Source organism: Copadichromis virginalis, linkage group LG8 (assembly GCF_057382275.1).
Source record: "Copadichromis virginalis isolate Kocher_CV1m ecotype Utaka linkage group LG8, C_Virginalis_male_GT1.1, whole genome shotgun sequence".
NCBI lineage: Eukaryota > Metazoa > Chordata > Actinopteri > Cichliformes > Cichlidae > Copadichromis > Copadichromis virginalis.
The window spans coordinates 12327494-12350790 of NC_140625.1; the positions used below are offsets into that span (position 1 = coordinate 12327494).

The 23297-nt window shown below is 42.8% G+C and overlaps 1 protein-coding gene across 3 annotated transcripts in view; it reads right to left on the minus strand.

Annotated features, from left to right (window-relative positions):
- Positions 1-23016, minus strand: part of bahcc1b (BAH domain and coiled-coil containing 1b) — a 63124-nt gene extending 40108 nt beyond the window's left edge. The window contains exons 1-3 of one of the 3 annotated variants that reach the window (XM_085465789.1): positions 22808-23016; positions 22657-22695; positions 11367-11700 (exon numbers count right to left, since the gene is read on the minus strand). In XM_085465789.1, coding sequence (XP_085321915.1) covers positions 11367-11538 — 172 coding nt within the window. In that variant the 5' untranslated portion in view covers positions 11539-11700; positions 22657-22695; positions 22808-23016. Of the gene's footprint in view, positions 1-11366; positions 12084-15344; positions 15527-22656; positions 22696-22807 lie in introns of those variants that run through there. The other 2 variants (XM_085465790.1, XM_085465791.1) reach the window with 2 other exon arrangements.
- Positions 23017-23297: the final 281 nt, after the last annotated feature.

Sequence of the window (23297 nt, forward strand, 5' to 3'; positions counted from 1 at the left end):
ACTTGTGGTTTGGTGCCGCAGCCCTGTTACTTATCAACAGTAATTTATGATTACAAATATGATTGAAACCCAACCTTAAGTAAACAATGTGTCAAAGCTGTGCGAGGCAACAGGTCAGTATTTAGATTGTATTAGATCCTCTGAAGCACTCAGTATTGTACATTAACAATGCATCCTATGCGGCTTGTAGATGAAAGGGGAGGCTCAAAACTCCCCTTTTAGCCTCTTTGCGCTTATTGTTTTGGCTGTTTAGTATACCTTTATTTATATATAAGGACAAATAATGAGCTGCTGATGAGAGCAGAGCATTTCTTTTGCAGAAAAATATATTTATATATATATTTAGTTTATCGACTTAACATTTTTAGGAAGCCAGATACACACATGACTCCACGTGCAAGCTTTTATTGCTTAATATCTTCCAGAGGATGTGTAAATAACCCTGATTGTGGTATCTACACTTGCTTGTGATCATTAAAGAATTCATAATATACCACAGCTCTGTCCCCAATCAAAAAAAGAAATTTCTAATTTACAGGAAATACTAGCAAGTGTGATCTAAAATCGGTAACAAAATCTTACTTCAAAGTATACAGCTGGTTTTAAATGTGGAAAAAAAATACTTAAGAGAAGGAAAAGCTTCTAGTTATTTTAAGTGATGTAGAAATAAATGTAAGCCATGTCAAATACTCTTCCTTTTATCTTAGGCTGAAGTTAAGACTTGAATCTATTTATGTTACTATGAAGGTTACAGATCGCAGCCTGAGATTTGTAGCAGGAGTGCAGCACAATCCCGCTTCATCTAAAGTTAGCACAGACTCCAGTGGAAACAAACACACCTACGCAGCAGAAGCGAAGCAGGAGGACGGCTGCAGAGGGGAAGACAGCATCCTTTAACCAGCAGACCCAGATTTAACCACATCCATGTCAGCAAGCATCCACCCTACTGAAGTGTCCTTTGGCGAGACACTGAATCCCTACCTGCTACCGCCAGTGCTTTGACTGACCCTAAAGTCAGATCTTGCCAGCAGCCCAGAAAAAGGTGAATTTCCCAGCAGGGATCAAGTATCACATTATTTTTTGAAATATGCTACTTGCAAGCCATCTGCAGAGCTCTCCTCAGTCCTACACCACTGAGACTCATATCCCAGTATCACTGGAGGAAATGTGTCTGCGCAACTATGTGTGTGTGTGTGTGTGTGTGTGTGTGTGTGTGTGTGTGTGTGTGTGTGTGTGTGTGTGTTCGACTCTGGTGTGCCGTATCACCCTCCATCATCATGAGTTGAGGGGTTGTGGTTCCTAGAGAAGCACTTTACTTAAATTAGACCCTCAACGACTCGACGTGCAGGTGTCATTGTGTGTATATGTGCATGTGCGTACGCTCGTGTCTGCAAAGTATACTGAATGAATGCACGCATGTGTGTGTGTGGGCGTCAGAAAGTCAGTGTGTGTTTGTGTGTGAGAGAGGGAGAGAGGAGACTGAATGCCGAGAGAGGAGCGGGATCAGCAGACGGCAAATGCGAGGGAGAGAGAGGGAGAGAGACAACAAGATAGGAAGAGGAGAGGATGGGGCGAGCGAGAAGGGTGGGAGTCTGCGAGGGAGAGAGTGAGCGACACAGAGAGAGAGAGAAAGCAGGTGAGAATAACCCAGTCTGACCTTATTTCAGCACGGCTTTTCCATTCTTTATATTCCCTCATTGCTGTAATATTTACACAGGAATAAAAGATTATTAGAGCGATCCACAGAGAAGAAATGAAGAGGAAGAGGGGGAGGGGGGAAATATAAACATAAGGAAAGATGAAGACACTCATGAAGGTAGAAAAAAACCAAAGGGAAGAAACCTCAGATTAGAGAGTCTATTGATTATTATTGTCATCAATTAGGTTGCCAGATTTTTTTGATTTGTCTCGTACTGTGGGAAAACTGTTTTGTTTGCTTTCTCCAACCAGCAGCCAAAACCTTCAAGCTTCAAATTTAATTGGTAATGCAAAAAGAAGCAGAAAATCCTTACGTGCCAATATTTGGCATTTGCTTAAAAACGATTCAGATATTTAAAAACGAAAAATCCTTATCAAGAGTCCAATCACTTCAGCTTTCATACGTTATTTATGAACGTATCACAGACAAATCTCTAAAAATAACAATAACCAATAAAGATCCCCAACGTCAGGAAAAACACGCTTGAAATGTTATGAGATTAAAATGTACACAGATTTAAAGTGCACTTTTTAAATGTGTCTCTCCACAACAGCAAATAATAACTCGCAGATGTGCAGATTAAATGAATAACATCTGCCCATCAATCATCAACATTTTAATGAAACACAGAGCTGAAAGAGTTCAAGTCTTAATTTGTTAATTGTAAAACAAAAATGTCAAATTTATTAGGTTACATTTCACCCTAAATTTGGACTTCATTCTGTCTTACCTGATCTTAAATGACATACCTTAAGGTTTTAGACTACCATGGATTTTTCTGATAATCTACAATGAAACTGATAGTTAGATCTGAAAAAATACTGTTATTTATTGTTCTGGGATAATGTAGACATGCCTATTGCTGTTCACCCAAATAATGCAGTTTTGTTCAGGTATAATTTGCAACAAATCTGTGAATAATAAAAACCTTTTTTTATGATTTGCTTGTTTGTTTTAAGAAAAAAACTGAATATGCAGAAGAGAGAGTACAGGTATGACATCCAGGAAATAGTCATCCCACTGGGATTATTAACCAGGAATCCAATGCTCAGGGGGGTGCATGTTCAGTTGGGATGTCCCCTGAGCACTCGGCTATTGGATTGCTCCAATTAATTATTTCTTAGCTGTTATACATGGAATTTTGAGGGGTTTTTTTTAGCAATACTTGGGTTTTTTCCTAGACCAGACTGGACCTTTGAGAATGACAGAGCATCACTGTGCATAGTGTTAAGGTGATGAATTGATGTTACCTTGTTTTGACAGAAATGCCTATAACGCTTTAGTAAAAGGAAACCAAATGAACAATGCTGTTTTTAAAAGAATAATAATAATAAAAAAAAATGCTCATTTTGCTAAATTGTTTTTAAGATGGTGCAAAAAAAATCCTCTTTGCAAGAAAACACTGAATAATTTCTCACATCACAATAAAAAAAGAAAAAGATAAATCCAGGCTATAAGCCATGTCGTGTCTTCAGCGCTTCACTGTTTCCCTGAATGCCCAAAACTGCACAGACTTAAAAGAAGAATTTTCACACCAAACTCAACGTCACATTGCATGTTGAGAAATCCCCTATCAGAAAAAAAGGTAAACATCCTGGCATAACTGCAGCCTTCCGAGCAGCAAAATAAATCAGTATGCCACAACTGAAAAGAAAACACAGGGCTGCTTCTTTGTTCTCACGCTTTCTTTTACATATATAAAAATATATAGAAATATGTAGGATTATACTATTTAAGATATATGTCTTATTTCTAATTTTTCTTTTCTGCCCTTCTGAACAGAATTGTATTGAGTATTTTGTAGTCTAGCTTTGGATGCAACGTTAATATCTGTTCCACTAACGTTTATTTGATTTGAAAAAAGACAGAGCCTGCACAAGTTAAGCAAAATGATAAAACGCAGCGAGGCCAGCACTGGGAGCTTCTGAGAAAGCAACACATTCATACAGACGCGTACACATGGAGAGCAAAAAAGCAAAAAAAGAGAAAAAAAAGCCATACGTATGTGAGCATCCGCACACAAAGAAGTCCTTGTATTATGCATGCATGCATGCTTCCAAACATTACAAAAACACACATCAAAACGACCGGAAAAGACAGTAGGTGGTTATTAAAGAGACAAGAGAGAAAAACAGAGAGAAAGAGAAGAGACACTTTACCGGCAATCAAAGATGCAGAGGAGAGGAGACAGGAAGAGAAGGAGAGGGAAGTGGAGGTAGAGAGAGAGAAACGTGCAAAAAAAAAGGGAAGAAAAGGGGAAAAAAAGGGAGAGCTTGCTTTTAATCAGCCTGGATCCAAAATTTAGACAGGCACACACAGAGGCACGAGCAGTCCCTGTAGGATTAGGGCCTTGGCACTGTGTGTGTGTGTGTGTGTGTGTGTGTGTGTGTGTGTGTGTGTGTGTGTGTGTGTGTGTGTGTACTGTGCACGTCCCACGAGACTGATTAGCCATGAATGACTGATGACGGATCTTTTTTTCCCTCCTCCTTGCTCTCTCTCACTCTTGTTTTCTTTCTCACTACTCTCAGCTCGGGCAAGAGCATGGGAGAGGATACTCCCTCTCCCATCACACACACACACACACACACACACAAAGCTGCACACAGCTCCATGTATATTCAACAAAGGCTCCTGAATATACTTAATGCTTTCATGTGTGTCACTGTGTAACGATCCATGCTGTTCCACACAGCTGCTTCTCTCTTTTTCTTACTCTCTTCCTCCTTCACAATCATGCACACACACACACACACAAATATGTACCTATTTCCTGTTTAGGAGCACATTAGCTGTATTTCACACCAAATACTAAATCTGCTCAATCTGTATGACAGCAGCAGTTTGACTCTTGAAAAACACTGAAGGGTCCTGCATTCAGGCGGCAGGCCGACCGCTCTGCCTCCTTTAACCTCACCTCCAGATGAACCTCGGGCCACCGCCATCCATCTAAAGCCCTGACAGCAAAACAAACTGGACATAGACCCGCCTGAATGGAGGCCATTACAATATGAATGAGCCAAACAGAGCTGAAATGAATCGAGTGGAGAAGCAAAACACAACAGCTGAGGAAAGGGCCCGGGCTGAGTCAAACGAGTCAGCTCAAGTGACGATGAGTCAGGCAAAATGTGACCCCGAGACAGGGTAAAAGCAGAGGCCTGTCTCAGGTGTCCGTAGCCGTTCTGATAAGGGTTACCTTGCCGTGGTGCTTGCAACACTGCTTTTTCAGGGGGTGCAGACCTGTGGATCCACTGAGACTGTGACATCATGTCTGTCCCCCTGCTAAGTGATGTCACCTCCCTGTCATGTTGCGTAAATAGGGAACTGCCTTGACCCCTCTGAAGAGGAGAGAGGCCATAAAATAGCTGGGAATTACAGCATCTGCACACTTTCTTTGCACATATGTGGTGACTTTTTTCATGCAGTCATGTCACGAATAAGAGCCACAACGACGAACAACTTATATTGTTTTTTATGCACGTGCACACACACACACACACACTCACTCACACATACAAAGCCCCCGTCTTCCTGTACAGAGTAAGAAGCTGTTTTAGCCTTGTGTTTTGCGGGCTGTTTAAAATGTCATTTTTCTCTCGTTTCTCTGACTTCAAAGGCGCCTCACTGAGCTCTCACTCCCTCTTGCCAAATCCTCCAAACGTTTCTGATTTAGTGAGTTGGCCACGGGCCGAGTAGCACCGGGACGGGCCCGTTAACAACTGTCCGAGTGGTGGGGGAGAGGAGGTGAGGAGGAAGGAAAGGAAAAGGGAAGAGAAGAGAAGAGAAGGGAGAAACAAATGAGACAATGTGGAAAAGGGAGAAGAAGCAGGCTGAAATTGAGACAGAAATAGGAGGACTGCTGAGAGAAGGTCTGCTAACAACGCGAGGAGGCGATGGGTGTGTGGGGAGTCAGACAGAGACGGGAGATGGATATAAGAGGTGGGGGGATCGATTGAAAAGAGAGGAGAGAGAGAGAGAGAGAGAGAGAGAGAGAGAGAGAGAGAGAAAAGGGGGTGGGGTGAAGGGGGCCATGGCTGTGAGGAGGAGGAGGAAGGAGGGCTGGAGCACCACTCGAGAAGCTGAGAGGAGCAAATGCAATAGTGAAGGGGAAGCAGAAGGAGGAAGAGGGGAGGGCGGGCGTGCGATTAAAGAGGGGTGAGGAAGACCGGGGAGGGGGGGGGGCAAAAGGCCTGGCCAGTAAGAAACAGAAGAAGAAGAAGGAGAAAGAGGAAAGAGGAGCAAGTGACAGAGAAAGAGGAAAAAAAGAGCGCATGGACACAGGAAGTCTGGCGCTTTCCATTCACTTCATGACACATCAAATCATCAGATGGTGGTGTGTGTTCACACCCCTGAGATGTCGCAACCAAACGCACCCCACACCCTTCAAATCACTGCTACCGACAATAAGCAGCTGTTCTCGTGTTGGAGGAGAGTTGGAGATGAGACAAAAGTCTTCCTGTCACAGTGGCAAGTGCAACTTCAGAACAAATGCAAGCTTCACTCCAAACTCAAACATCAAAAGATTTTTCCTTAATTTGTTTAATTTTTTTCCCCTTTCTACTGATGTGACCTTTTAGACGCCTTAAATCTCAGCCACAGTTACTCCGAGGTCAATTTGACCTTATTGTGGAATATATTTAAATGACGCGCCACGGTTTGCTTGAAATATCAAAGCATACACAAGAGTCTCATTTGTAATGGAAATGCCTTTAATGACTTTACCGGCCCTTACTTAATGACTTAATGCTTTTAATGTGTCAACAAATTTCCAAAAAGTCAGGCTCGTTTAAGTGATTTCTTTGGCCCTGCTGCATATTTTAATCTCACGCCTTGATAAGTGCACAGCGCTGATTTGCTATATTTTGAGGCAGACCAAAAATCATGTATGTAAAATGCAATTTTGAAAAGAAAATGGTGAGCATGTGTGTAGCGTGTGTGTGTCTGTGTTATGATGACACACACTAAAATTACTCCAGAGCCTAGTCCAGTGTGTTTAAATGCAATGCTAAGGGAGCTTTAACTGGAATCAATGGTTTTTTACACTTGAATTTATTTTTCTACTCAAAGTCAAATATTGTAGATTTTCACCCAGTTTGCACTGAAATCGCCACAAATTAATTTTGATTTTATTTAACACATATAATATATTTTCTGTTGTGAAATTTATAAAAAGGAAAATAATTGTACATTATCCAACAAAAATACATATATTTAGAAAAATTTCCCTAGTGGTTTCCTACTCACTTATGCACTTACGGTCACTCGGTGTAGCGTAGTGCTGATGACACAAAGTGGGTCAGTCAGTTTTTTTTTGTTTTTTTTTTAATTGAACTGAATCGACAGTTTACACTCGTCTCCTTCCTCACCAAATCCAGTCGCAGCTCGGCTGGCCGCAGCCTAGACCAGCTGTCTCCTCCTCACAGGGGGCCGTCTTGCACACTGCACCCTACATGTGCCCCCTGTACATCCCGGGTTGCATTGGTTGGATTGGAGATTGGTGGGTGGTGTTGGAAAGGGGTGATTGGGCTTGCTCACTGCTGACTCATCCTACACACAGACACACACACATACACTCGCAGGGACAGGCAAGCATCTCCTCTCTATCGCTTTCATTCACTCACACTCTTGAGAAGCAGAGGAGACGCCAGGGCGGGGAGTCGGTGGGGGTGACGGCCAGTGGGTGCTGTCAGGCGGTGGTAATCTGACTGGATTACCAACCAGGTGGAAACATTCAGCCTATCTACCCCCCTCACACCCTTACCCTCCCCCTTCCTCCTCCTCCTCTTCCTTCCTCCTCCCTGGCTCCATCCATCTATCATTTCTTCCCTTATTTTTTTCACATGCCTTTCTTTCTTTATCTATCTATGGGGCTTCCCTTTGCCTTTAAACATAATGAGTACCCTAGACACACACACACACACACACACACTACTCTATAGTAACTACAGGCCTTTAATTCCACAAGCATGGACAGAAACCAAACCCATGCGTACGCGCACAAACGCGCCGTCTCCTTCCATCACGGTGCAGGTTGTTTGTGCGCCAAGGTGTGTGCAGGTAGTAAGGTGAAGGGGTGTGCCTCATCTGTGCTGCCGCAACGTTCAAAGCCTATGACAAAAAACTTCCAAGGGAAGAGAGAGATATAACTGACAGCCTCCTGATGAATGGACTGGATGGTTGTGCACACACACACACGCACAGCTACAGGCATTTGTAGTAGAGATATGCAGAATTTAACTACAGGGTCTTGTGTTTCACTAACAACACCGAACATGGGGAGAAGGAAAGGGAAAATGCTGGGATGAAAAGGGGGCATAAGCTGAAGAAAGAGCTCAAGAGAGCAAAGACCGAGAGTAACCGAGAGAAAAGAAAGTGAGAAGTGGCAGAGAGATAATCTAGTCTATGACATTTTGGTTATGGTTTATTGCTGTTTTAAAGCACAAAAAACAAGCATCTTAAGACTAACGTTCTTCAAAGTGTGTATGTGTTTGTGCGTTTGTGCAGCTGCATGTGTGCACACACAACATGAATGTAAACTCCTTCTGTCTGCATTACTTAGTCACACAAATGCACACTCGTTCACGTACACAATCATGTAAACAAAAACGGTCTGCTGTCTGGGAAGTAACACACCTGTTCAATGACAAGAGCAGCCACGCCCTCCATAATACTGCACACCTGTGCTTCTGCGGGCTAAACCTAACCCTAATCGCACACGCAAACACACACACATATACACTTGCACAACTACTGCCCAGGGGCTAACGTCAGAGAAAGGGGAAGAAAGAGAAAGAGAAGGGGGGACTGGAATAAAAAGCAAAGCAGTGAAAATGGGAGGGGAAGAGAGCAAGACAGACAGACAGAGACAAAGGCTTTCCCACTGCTCCTATCAGTAATCTAAACGCCTGTGTAATATCATTGTGGGGTTTTATCAAATGTGGGCTGAGTCTTATGGCGTTGGTATGCGTCTGTCATTCCATCACCTTGTCAAGCGCGACCATATTCAAGCAGACACCATGCTGATCTAAATAAGAGGCTTCAGCAAATTGATGGATTGCAGGTTTTCCAGGATATGAAGAAGCAGGGGAGAATGAGGGGAGTCTTTTTTTTTTTCATTTAGGATTTTTTTTAAGTGATATACTCAGTTTGATACTGCGAGACTGTGTGTGTATATATATATATATATATATATATATATATATATATATATATATATATATATATATATATATATATATATATATATATATACATAAAGAAATAGTGAGGGTGTCTTCACAAAGATCTGAAACAAACCCTTGTCAAAACCTCCCCCTCCACCCTCCTGTCCCTGCTATGGCCAGCTCCACATCACATCTACCCCCTGTGCTGAGGCCTAGGGCCAGGCATACAGCTTTCTGGATCTCTAAGGGGGGCAAGGACAAAGGTAACCCGCATCCTAACCTCCAAGCAAACACACATACATACACCAACCCCCCATCTCTAAACAACAATCCTCTATGCCCATCATGTCTGTCAAAACCCCATAAGGGACATGCATGGAGAGTCTGGATATCTGGAATCTCAATACAGTGTCATGCACCTTGAGACCCAGTGAGAGGCCCTCTTGAATATATTTCAATAGCATTATCACCCTGCATTACTATGCTTATACCCCCTTTATTCAACATTAAAGAAACATTTTTACACTGGGCCATTATGCATGTCAGCGCACAGCAAAATCAGTCAAGGTGCTATTTAAACTGCAATGCAGGTTACATTTGTATTTGATATATTAGCTTTGAAAATGAGCTGGGCGTGTTTTTGCTCGAATGTTGTGTGTGGAAATCAGAAACAGGCAGGCAGCTCAGCGTGTCATAAAATATAGAAAATATTTTATCAATATAAGTTAATGCATGGAGACTGAATCATTTATAATATATTTAAATGTGGTAAAGTGTTGATCAATATTTATGTGAATTGTTTAATAAGTATTATACTGAAAAGAATGTACGTATGAGAGAATAAAGCAAAGCTTAATAACTTTTGTGCAACAACACGTGTTTTTAGACGTGTTGTCAATAAAATGTGTTGACATTTAGACTTTTTTTACTAAAATATTTTTTAAAATAATAAATAAATAACGTACAGTATCAGTTCAAGTTTTAAGAAACATACACGTTACAGCCTTACGTCAGTTTATATAATTAATATATTTATATATGAATAATTTTTAAAAACGCAGAGGAAGAGCCCAAGTTTACAAACCTAAATGCTCACGTGCAATAAAAAGTATATTAAACAAACCAAGCTGACGTAAAATTGCATTTTAAATTAAAAATAATAATAATAATTGAAAAAAATTCCTCTCATGTGAAGAAACCAGAACCACAGAACCAGGAGGTGGAGCACGAAATATCAAAAGTAATTCACGGTAGGATTTCTGGAAAAATCCACGCGTGTTGACCTGAAATGTGAAATGTATTTTAGCAACTAATTAAAAATGAAAACCCGGTTTGCCTCAATTTTTTCCCTTTTACACATGAAAACAAGCAAATACACGCGAGACGTGGATGGCCACTCTTGACACACATGGTAACTAATGAGATTTCTCATGTAACACGCATACATTCATCCAGCGCGTGGGTATAAACGCAGTATGATTTCGGACAGTCTTTTCTTTCTCTCTTTGCACGCACACACAGCCCCCCCCCCCCCCCCCCCCACACACACACACACACACACACACCCCACACACCCCTATTGAGACAGGATACCAAAGCTACTTGTTAAATCTAATGCATGCACTGTCAACCCATTCGCACCCCGTCACGTCTTCGCTCAATATAGAAACCGGATTTTCTGGTATTACCCTCACCTCTATTAGCCAGAGCTCCCCTTCACTCACTCAGTCCCCCCTCTGCTCTCCACCCGGCAACTGCGACCCCCAGTTTGCGCCCAGCATAAACCAAAACCACCAAAAAATAATTTCAAAAACACACACACGTGAAGGAGGAGGAGGCGCTGCGCAGAAACTGGCTCGGCTAATAGCTTTAATTTATTGTTTAATGGGAAATATAAGCGGTGGAATAACCCAATTCTAATTAATTACATCAACTGGCAACGATTAGTACTTCGCTAATTGATGAATCCAAATAAATCTATGACAAGATTATGCCACTAATAATCCCAGCTTGATATGAAAAAAAAAGAAAAGAAATAAAACCAAATAACCCTGGAATTAAAGTTTTAAAACAACAACACCAACAACAAAGGTGAGCTTGGACTGAGTTGTAAATTTAGAGTTAATTCTATCTGCAAAAAGAAAACACATTACCCTTTTTCTTTTATGTGATTTTATATACAGTTTTTTTAATTCTTGCATTTCGGCAAACAGCCATAAACAGTTGATTAAATAAAGTTAAAAAAGATAATTCCTAAATTCCCCCCACCCCCCGAAAGTCGGAGCACTTTCCGTCAGCGTTAAATTCTAACTCGTCCCTGAAGAGCTCCAAGGTTTTATTTTGCAATATGGGGAACATATGCTTCAGACAAGAGAGACAGAGAAAGAGAGAAACACAGAGTATATATTTTCTTTGGGTTTTTTTGTTTGCTTGTTTGTTTTGTTTTTTTAATCCACACTTCTCTGTAGTTACACGGTGGGGAAAAACACCTTGCTTCCAAAACTGACCTGAGTGCGGACCCATGGAAAGGTGGGATGAGTAATATTTCCCGGGCTGGAAGTGAGCGGGGTGCTGCACGGATCCGTGTCCGCCTGGCGCCATCCGAGACGCGGCGCTGTGAACCAAGGCGCTCCGCTCCGTCAGGAGGTGGTGCGGAGGAGCGAAATCTCGGCTTTCCATCCCGATGAGAAGCGATAAATCCCAAATCCCAAAGTAAAATCCGGAGGCACCGAAGGTTTCAGGCACCCAGATGCAAATAATCCCTTTTTATGAACTTCGTGCTCGCCTCGCATTGAGCGCGGTTTTGGCTTTGCAGGGTCGAAACGGAGTCCCCGTCATGTCCTACAAAAGAGAGAGCAGGAGACGAGTCAAAGCGCTGACAATGACGAGCCAGCCAGGGATGTGGCGCTGAAGAAAAGGCTTGACTGAGAGACAGTCGCTGCTCGTGTTTAGACAAACAAGCACGGTTTACAAAGAGAGAGAGAGAGAGAGAGAGAGAGAGAGTGAAGAAGAAAAAAAGGAGGAATAAGAAGCTATTCAAATGTCACACACAACAAACGTCCTAAAATAAAACAAAATCCCCACATTTACTGACCAACTTTGGTTCTGCGCTGCACACTAACTTTCTAACGCCGATATGCGCCAGCTCGGAAAGGTGGGTGAAGTCTGCACTGTGGATGAAAATGTGGGTGAAGTGAGTTTGCGTGGATTTACCCCGCACTACATCGTTGGCCCCAACAGAGGAGCCCCCCCCTCCTCGCGACCAAACACAATGTAAATCCTGAACACGGGAGCTTCCTTTATCAGCGCAAAAAAGAAAAAAGAATGGAGCAAATGACGAACAAATGAAGCATATACAGTACAAGAGTTCACGGCGGTATAAAGCCTCTCCCGGTGAAGGAGTTGTTGAGTCTTGAGGCTCAACAAGCGCCGGTCATAAACAGGCTGGACCTCGGGGCACTTGCGCTAAAACGTTAAGGAAACCATCTGCACCAAGTATAGAATGCGTAAAAAACATATTCTTTTTTTTCTCCTTTGGGTGACTCAAATAGCCTATCACTCTTTGGTTTCAGACGGATACCGTCAATACGTTTATCTTTTGGTGTAAATTGAGATTTTAATTCGAATCTGATCCGGTTCATATGTGGAGGAAATGTTGATCTCTGACTTGGATCGACATTTCTTATATAGGTTTTATAAACCAAGAGCGCCTTTACCGTTCTCTGTTTTTTTATATACACGTGTTTACCAAAGTTGCTTCACCATCGCTGTTTGACTTTTGATAGTTTGCACCGTTGAAATCGGGATTATTATCCGTTGTGTTGCTTATTGAGGAAAACTGGCGTTGAAACAGCCATTTCTATCAACTCATACGGAGTCAGCAGCAGTGGCCCTCGCCTTCTGACAATAGCCATGCATTTCTGCTACACGTACTGTATATATAGGATACAGTGTAATCACAAACACAAATCAAATCACCTCTATGCTTCATCGCCAGAGTTGTGAGGTGGGCAATAAACAGTGAAATAGACTAGGAAATCATCGCGTTTATATGTATACCTCATAGCCTAGGTCATTTATTTAAATAGGACTCCCTGCGATGCTCATAGGGAGCTCTGGGTGCTTCCATTTCCATCCCCCCCCCCCCCCCCCACACACACACACACACACACACACACGTACACACACACAAACACACCTCAGCAGTCCATCTATTAGGCCTTTCAATGCGTGGCACGTCCATCTAGTGCTCTGTAGATGCTGATAGCACCTCCCAGGAACCAAGATAGAGGAACAAAGAAAATACCAAATGCTCTGGTGGACCAGGGGCTTTATGAAGTGCATAAGAACAGCCTTCATAAGCTCGGATATTCAAGTCTTCTTTAAGTCACACACACACACACACACACACACACACACACACACACACACACACACACACACACACACACGCTGCTCAAGGACTCAACTTTCAGGAATTGTATTTTTAGAGGGGATTTTCACCCTGGCTCCCTAAAGTTCGCAGTTCTGATAAAACCCAGCAAATGTGATCGTGAATCGTGAAAATGTGTGTGTGTGTGTGTGTGTGTGTGTGTGTGTGTGTGTGTGTGTGTGTGTGTGTGTGTGTGTGTTATACGTACAAACATTCCCCGTAACCCTTCCTATAAGGATATTTTTTCGCAAAGTGCGAGGGCATGTAAATAATTTAATTTCCTTTTTGTTTGCTGCAGGATGTTATTTTTTCTGACCACATGTAGTCAACAGTAACAGGGGGAAATAAGGGTAAAAGAAAAATAAATGGGGGGAGAAACGGAGGCTGCTGCTGTTTCTGCTGCTGCTGTTGCTGCTGCAAGCTCACTGGGAAGGCAAAATGGACTCTCCTGTCCCCTAGGCAGTGAGAAACAATGGCCCTTCTCCACGGGACATCAATCATAAACTACTATCGTCTGACATTTGTCTATACATTTTTACATTTTCTGTCCATAAACACACGTCCTGGATATTTACATTACACGTCAACAGAGAGCCACTCAGACTACATTTAACAACCTGAGTCTAAATCCCGTGTTATCGCACGCCACGCAAACAAGCGGCGTGAGCAGATCGCGCGTAACAGTTTTGGGAAGAAAGAAAAAAATCATCATTTGAATCTACAGTAGCGTGTGTGTGTGTGTGTAGCCCACATACGTGAAAGGCGTTCAGACTTCCTTCCACTCTACCCAGACCTCCGAAACCTTCTACACACACCTCCACAAGCACACACACACACAAGCACACATCCACTAAGCAGTGCCCCGAAAAGGGTCAAACTGTCGTCAGAAGAAAATCCCCCCCTTCCCTTACAAAAGTAACCACTGCTGGTCAAGACGACATCACATGAACTTCGCACAAAAGCCAGCAAATCCGCAAAGAATTGCGTTTGTCAGAACTAATGCAATTGAGGCTTCGAGCATAAAAAGAAGAAAAGGAGAGAGAGAAAAATGCGCCTATTTATCTGTGCGTGTGTGCGTGTGTGTGTGTGCGTGTGTGCTGTTTGAGCATAAATCTACTATATCATAAATGCGTGAATCTTTGGATAAAAATGAAAAAAAAAAAGAAATTTAAAAAGGCATTTCCTTTTGAAGTGGTCCGGGTCCAGAGGGCAACTGGTTTCCCTCAACAATTTAGCAATAAAGTAAAGTCGCAAAGCATAACCGGCGCACTAAATCCGGATATTCAGAGGCCGGCTAAACGGGAGAGACAAGCCCGGCTGAGCCGAAGACAGCTCGGCGTCTACACAGCCTTCACACCGAGGGAGCACTGCAGCTTGCAATAAAAAAAACCTCTACCTCTCTCTCGCTCTCTCCCACACACAGAGATAGACACACAAACACACACACTTGCACAATGGAGAACTAACAAAGAAATAATCTACAATTTAAAATGTATGAAAATGGGCTCACTGAAAGAGCAGAAAGGTGTGGAGCAGCACCCCGAATGAATTAGAAACACACGCTCGGCTGTGAGGAGAGGTCAAATCAAGAAGTGACACATATCGCCCACAGCTCAGCACTGCACACTGGACAGGAAACGGTGGAAATAAAGCTACGTGAAATAAATCCCCCCCCCCCCCTTCCCCTCCCTCCTCTAGATTACAGTAGAATCGTGAGATCTGCGCCTTTAATGTATTTAGCAAATGAGAGATGCCTACAGATTAATATTCTGCACAGAACATCAGACCATCTCGCGTTTTATTGCCTCTAATGGAATGACAGCGGATAGCGGTGCGCTTAGAGAACAGCCAAGGTATACCTCCATGTAAATAAAAAAAGATTAAAAAAGACAAAATAATAATAAATGTGTAAACTAAAATTCTCTCTTACTTGAAAAAAATGAACATGAAAAAAACGGCATTCAAACGGCTACAATCACACACACAACACACACACAAAACAAAACAAAACAAAAATGACAAAAACAGAACTGTAAAATAATTTCCTACTCACTGGCAAGTTACATCCACCGTGCGGCGAGTGGCTTATAATGAAAGAAAAAGTACGAAAAATATTCAAAGTGAAAATCCCGGAGTCGCAGAGATGAAACATGTGGGATTGATTACATCCTATGCTGCTGCAGACTGTGGTGTGCAGTCAGTTGAGGTATGGGAGAGACGCATCGTAGAAGTTCAGGCTTGTAGTGAATCGAGGCTCGTTCATGCAGCCGGAGACTCAGACACGCCGGTAGGAGGGAGGGAGGGAGGGAGGAGGAGGAGGGAGAGGTTGAAGGGGTGTGTGCGCGGGGAGGGGTGGACTCGCAGGCCTATTGGTTTGAGAACGACAATGTGAAAGCGTGCCCGTGAGGCGCTCCCCCACCACCGCCCCCACCTACCCTTTTCTATACACCCCCCTCTACGCCACACACACACATACACACACACCCCTTTCTACAGTAAATGCGCCCTGCCATTGGTTGCCGTTCGGAGCCAATGAGGAAGCCGGAGGATCCGCGGAGCAAAACGGCGGGCGTTTGATTTGCAGCCCTCGGCGCACTGCGCGGAGAAGACAGGCGGCACGGAGAGGAAAGGAGCCGGCTCTGCCTGCGCTTTCTGATCGCTGGTGGAGAGCAAACAGCGTCTAGCCTTTTATGCCGTGTGATCCCGTTGCAGCCCTCTGTGCTGTCTGTCTGACTGCAACGCTGTTTTATTATTATTGTTATTTTGCCTGACAGCGATGGCGTGGTAGTGTTGTTGGCGCTCCTTTAGGGAAATCTCCCTTTTATGCTCTCCTTTTTTGATCATCTGCTAAATAAATCCTTATTAGAATTTGAATGTACTTTAGTGAACAAGCCTGCTCTGTTTTGCATGTGTGTGCAACTAAAGTCACAACGAGACCTACATTAGCAGGCCTGAAGTTTCAGTGTAGAGTGCAGATTTGCTATATTATAATAATAGTCTGCTTAAAAAGGGGGGAAAATGCTATTGGAGTCCTTAATGGTCATTGCAGGATAATTCAGGCTCTGTATAAAGGAATGTGTTATAGGTTTACACCTTTTAGTTAATATGGCGGGGGATTAAAAATATTGCATCTGTTTTAGGGAAAAGTTATGATTGCTGTAAACACACAAGATAGGCTACGGTATACTGTATATTACCTATATCTATTTATTTATCTATATATATATATATAAGCTACACACACACACACACACACACACAGGCAAATTGAATCACTGCATAATTTGAAAGCATTACTGTCCTTGGGGTTGGCCCTGCACACGGTTCACTAATTTAGCCAATTAAAAGTGGAAGGATATGGGGGCTTGTGTGTTTCCATGTCGAAATATATGAGCTGCTATAGGCTAATATTGCCGCGCGGGTTTGTTTATACGTGGAGGCAAAGGGTTAAAACTCGGGCGCTTCGGTGCTGCGGAGCTCCCGATTGGCTGGCAGGTTGCCAGAGCACCGTCAATCACCGAGTGTAAACAAGGCTCTGATTGGCTGCTGGCCAGTCCGCACTGGGCTGCCTGAAAAAAGCAATTACTGCCCTTGCGGTTTCAAGGCGGCCCCGTGCTGAACGATGAAAGGAGATAAGGAGGGGCGGTTTCAAGGCGCCCCCCACGGCGAACCCCGTTGGCCCCAGAGCAAAAGGAGAGTCAAGAGTGACTAAATCAAAGGGAATACGGTTAAAAACAACAAAAAAAAGGTAGGGGGGCAAATTACACGTTGTAATAAATGTAGGGGATAGATTCGCGGAATGGTGCAATAACAACTTGTTTTTTTTAGAAAATGGAGGCGAGGACGGCAACAAGAACCGGAAAGCAACTATTTCTCTACCGAGAGGGAGCTCTTCTTCTTTCTTTTATGGTGGAAGAAAAGTTTTGTCTACAAAGGAGACAGCGGGAAGACGGCCGAATGTGGGTTTTTTTTCTTTTGAGTTTTAATAAACAGAATAAAAGCATTTTCTCATCTAAACGTTAAAACGGTGACACCACTGTATAGTCGGAACCGAGCTTTGATTTTGGGCGGCACGCACGCGGTGTTTTGACCAAAAACTTTTTCTTTTTTTATTGCCAACTAATCAATAACTAAGTGGACATTTCCGGGTTCACGCGGGAGTATAAACGGTAGGTCCGTGACGATAATAAGTTGGTCTTTAAATTGTTTGTGAAAGGGTGTCGGAGGGTTTTTGTTTTCAAATATTCCATAAAATATTATATATAAAATATTCCATAAAAATATGGAAACATTTTTAATTAGAATATTTAAATATATGTCATTACTTTGGCTAAATGTTCGAGTCCTATTACAAAAACACACAAAAAAGGGTCATGTTTCATTCTGCAGACAAATCCTTGCAGCCAGCCTGTGTGCTTTTTAGCTGAACTTTTCCACCACCGGCACCACTGAGCACGCACTTTATAAAGTATATCCAGGCTGTTCCAACTGATGTCCCTTTACATTAAAACAGAGACTCTCTCCCTTTGCTTTGGTCCAGTCCCAAACAAAACATTGGTGGGGGGAGTGGAAAGGGGGGGGGGGGGGGGGGGGTTGGAGTGAGCCAAGCTGGTCTGCAGCCGATAGATAGCTTATAAAACTGTACTCGCGCGGAGCGAGGAAGGGGGGAGATCTCGACACTTTCGTGTGAGAGGAATTAATTGATACATATAAAATTCAAATCAAATAACGCCAAAGCGCGCAGATTTATCGCGGCCGTAATTAGATAATCGTTACCGTCTTTTCCCATTTACCCAGCAGCCTGCGTGTCCGAGCCCTGCACTCTCCAAAAGGCTTCAGCCACCACATTCACAGACACACACACACACACACACACACACACACACACACACACACACACACACACACACACAAAAAAAAAGATGCACAAAGCTGGATTTTATGAAGACTCGCACTGTTGTTCAAAGTGACTATTTTAATAGCCCAAATGTGCTTTGAGGCCAGTAAGACGTCTCTAAATTATAACGCATTAGAGTCCATTAAGGTACAAATTAGCATTGTGAAAGCTGGTGCTGTTGGTCCATCAAAATATGCAGGCTGTGTATTTACTCACCGGGCCTCAGTGTGAAGAAATAGATTTTTTTAATATATTTATTTCTAATGAATAATTATTTTTCTAATAAGGGAGTTCTATTACTTGCATGAAGGAATATATTAAAAGACCAGGTAGACCAAATATGTTTCACTTTATCTCACGCCAAACAACAAAAACTCCTGCGGAATACAGCGTAAATTTGGATCTTAATTAACCATTACAGTAAATGATTAAAATCAATGTTGACGCTTTTCCTGACTCCAAAAGCTTTTTTTTTTTTTTGGGGGGGGGGGGGGGGGGGGTTTGTTGTTGTTGTTGTTTTTTAAGGAAAATTAGAAGGAAAACGAGTACTACATCCAACCCTACTACACAGCGTGCTGGGCAATGCATGTGCAGCCGACTATACTGACTATACCTGGCCAGTAATAATTAATATTATTATTACTATTAACTGACTTCATGTCCCCGCTCAGTCTCCTGAAGGTGTTGTCCTGTGCGCTAATGACAAGAGGGACAATAATAAAGACTCCTGCTCCGCAGCTCACAAAAAAGGGCTCCGCCACTTAAAACAGAAATCTGCATTTAATTTATTTAGTGACAAGGAAAAGCCTTTTACTGCTTGATTTTTATTGGTTCTCTTTCACTTAAAAAGAAGTGGGGGGCTGGGTGTGCGGGTCGGTGCGTGCGTGTGTGGAGACAGAGACGAGAAAGCACAATACGCACACACGCACACCCAAGCCTCCTCTGGTCCGTGTGCCAGTGTGTGCTACCCTAGAAGGAGGGGGGAGAGGAATGGAGGGGGGTGGGGGGTAATTAATGCGGATTGACTGATTGCTCTTGAAACAGACCGGTCCTGCGCGCGGATTGTCCTCGAGCAATGAAGCGTTCCTGACTGACACTTTCCACCTACCCTTCTTCGCTTCCTCTTTTCCACTGCTTCTTTCCTTCTCTCGCCCTCCCCTTTCTCCCCTTGCACACTGGGAGCAGTGGGCGAGACCGCTCGAGCTCGGCCGCTTTTTCCTGACGTCCAGCCCCGGCCAGCAGAGGCACTTTTCTGCTCGAAAGCTCGGATGTCACATCTAACAACCCAGCATTTTATTTTATTTTTTAACTTTATTTTTCTACTTTTGTGGGGAGGGGGGGTTGCTTCCAGACTGTGCAACTCTATCAGTCCACTTCAGATTAGCTCTGTCTGAATATATCAACTTTAGCTATCTCGTGACGAGTCACATCACCGTAAGGAGGAATTTTCCGCACATTAAAAGTAGATAGCTAAAGGGCGTTTAAGTCGCCTTCTCCCCCATCCTATAAAACCGAATAAACGTCTGAACTGCTAAATGGGAAACATTATTTTTAAAAGGATAACCCAAGAGCCAACGGGAAACACATTGAACTGGTTGGTTTTTACATGTGTCCAAATGGAGAGCAGTCTCCACGGGAGGCCCATCGTTCAGGGCAGCCCTTCTTATTCTCACCAGATATTTCTGATAGGCCTTTAATGATGAGAATTTCCAAACGGGGTCATTCGCCAGGGAGACGCCCCGACAATCCAAGGTGGTGCAACCCCCGTGAGACAATAGAGTCATATGAGAGGAGAAAAGAAGAGAAGCGCTGCCAAGCTTTGGGACTGTGTTATAAAATAAAGGAAGAAGAAGAAGAAAAGGGCTGTTCCTTTTCCCCGATCTTATAGCGGCTCTCTCTCTCTTTTGGTTCCCAACACATTTTAAGACATCAACCTGATCACAAAAACAAAAAACAAAAACAACAGAGGAAACATAGTGAAAACACAAGTTGACTGGACACATACAAACAACGTGACCTTTTCTCCCCTGTGTGCCGGACAGATGCTGCTGTAACGAGTCAGGAAATGCGAAATAAATAAATAAATAAAAAAGTTGCACTCCTCCACGGAAACACTGTAAAGCCGTATGTCTACTGACACCTTTAGATCGAGACACTGCGTAGCGGAGGAAGATGATGATGATGATAATGATGGTGACAGAGGGAATGGCTTGGGAACCAAATTAGTGCCTGTCACAGAGCCATATATCCGGCTGTAACCACCGCCAGGCCTGTACGGATGAAATGAAAGCACCGGCATCTATTTATGGGCCATCAAAACACGCAGGTGGAGGCTTTAATTATCATTACCATACGAACATAAACAGCCATATCGTGTGTGACTTTGCGCTGTTTGCGCTGTAAGTTTGTATTCAGCAAAGGGTGAGGAGAGAGAGAGGGGGGGAGTATGCAACTTTGGGAGATGTTGCTATTATACACACAAATAAGTGGATTAAATATAACGCGTGTCTGATGTGCAGCGGGGCCACTTCAGCCTGGTACCTTCTTAATTTGTGTATTTGTCTTTTAAGACGTCGACAGCACTTCCTCCACCGCAGAGACGTGTACATGCACTCACACACTCGCGGGACGTTGAAAATGAAAGACGCCTTTGTATTTCTCTGGTTGCTCACAAAAAATGTTCATATAATACAGAGTATCTCCACGAGGGACAGTAGGGTCAAGAGGTCACCCACTTTCTGCAACGAGCCACACAGCATTTCAAGAAACGCCACTGATTCCTTTAACCGGACTTCTTTTGCAACACAGGACTTTGCGTGACTCCATCACGGTGACGCACCAGCAGCAATCTGACTGAAGAAACAAGACTTTCAGAAATCTTTCAACTCTGAGGAAGATGTTTTGAATAGTTTTGAACATACAGTCCTCAGGACGTCCTGGAGTCTGTTGCTCAAACCATAATGGAAGTCTCATTTTGAATGTATTTGATAATAATTACACAAATCACGAGATTGTGGATCATCTAAAACCCATCCAACAATAATTCGATTTGGAAGTGTGCTCATATGTGTTCAGAGATTGAGTTTTAAACAAGTTAAACAAAATTTGAAAAATGTGAAGATAACTTTAACTATAATAAAGGTATTTATTATAGTTAAAGTATATATATATATATATATATATATATATATATATATATGTGTGTGTGTGTGTGTGTGTGTGTGTGTGTGTGTGTGTGTGTGTGTGTGTGTGTACATAATGTTATTTTTTTGGTCCATACAAAATGAACACTAATTAAAGGCTACATTATAATTGGAGCAAGCTTTATTCCACCTGCTAAAAAATTTGCTGTATAATTTTAGATGATTTTGGGCCATTAAATAAAATAAAATCCTAGTAAAATGAAATACTAAATTACTAGTTTTTATTTTAGTTTTTAGGACAAATTCCAGATGTGTGTGTCTAAACGATCAGAATTAAAGGGAGTGTTTCGTTCAGACTTCCCGTGTCTGCAAACTGAAGTTTATTTTCTTTTCCTATAAAGCGTCGGTGTGTTGGCTCTGCTTGAGAACTCTGGGAACTCTGCACGCGGGCGTGAACACTGTATTTGACTTCACGTAATCACGTCGGTCACAATCTTTCGTTAATTATCTAAACAATGGATGCGTCTTTGAACGTTTATTTTTAAATAAATAAAGCACAAGTACAAAGCAATAATGCAGTGGAAACTTTGTGGTGGTGGTGGGGGGGCTGGAAAGAGAAATCCCTGCATCAGTCTCCAAATCCAGGATCAGTCAAAACTACCCCCCCTCCTCCCTTGCTGCCACTTTATCAAACTAAGGCAGAAATCAGACGAACTGCCTGCCAACGTTTTGCCCGTGTGTGTGTTACTGTGTGTGTTATTGTGTGTGTGCGTGTGTTGCTGTGTGAACAGAGACAGAGTGAGACAAGCAGATAAACAAGAGCTCAGTGTAAGTGCACAGTTTTGCCGCGTAACTTAATATAACAGGAGAAAACCTGATAAATTATAACACCCAGCTAAGGGGTGTCACTCGAAGAAGTGTGTGTGTGTGTGTGAGGCCCCAACTGACAGACCTTCTCGCATTAACTTCATACTCTTAAAAGTATCCATCTGTGTCTGATGACAGATATCACACGTTTTAGGACAAACCGTTGTTGGAATCGTTCAGCCTACAAAAGCGATTCTGCAACGTTTTGTGTGTTTTTAGATCTAAATAAATAATCACAGCTGTACAATCAAACATTTACATAAATAAATAATTTCATGTACGCATACGCTACTGGACTGTGGGGCCACGGCTCAAAAAACGCTTATAGAAATGTTTAGGCTAGTTTTTAAAAAATGGCATTGAAAATACAAGAAAACACAGCGATCGATATATAGATATATATATTTTAAGAAAGCACTCCTTGAATAACGTCAAACACAAAACAAAATACCACCTACCTAATAAACAGATGTTCCCCCAAAGCGCCCAGCTTTAAACTAAAAAGGAAAGAAAATCAAATGAGTCTTTCTTCCTCCCCAAAACTTAAAAATAATCGAGCTTAACGCGCATTCAACTGTGTAGCCTTAAACAGTCCTCCCATTTACTTACATGTTAACTCTTTTTTGCCGAATTTACCCACCGAGGGATTTCTCCCGTCTACAAGCGGCAGGATCTTCTGGGTGTGAGTCTCCGTGAAGCTTGTATAATAGCAAATTTATGCCCGGATGACGCGTCCTCTCGCTCCCACAATGGAGCTAAAGCGCTGACATTAAACAAAAAATTGATGGAGAAACTCTCCCTTGCTCCCTCTCCCTCTCTTTCCCATGCACTCTCGTCTCCTGCAGGAGACTAGAAGCTTTCTTGCATTCTGTTTTTTTTTCCAGGGGAGGGGGCAACGGGACATCATCAGGCATGCTTATATGAGTCGCGCACCAGGAATACTCCCACTCCCATTCCCACCAACAAAGGTGTAGCTTGAGCTCACACACATTTACTCACACACTGACACACACACACACACACACACACCTTTTTCTCACCACTACTGTTTGTTTTCATTTGTGATTGTGCTGAACCGGATCTATGCGTGAAGGTGGAG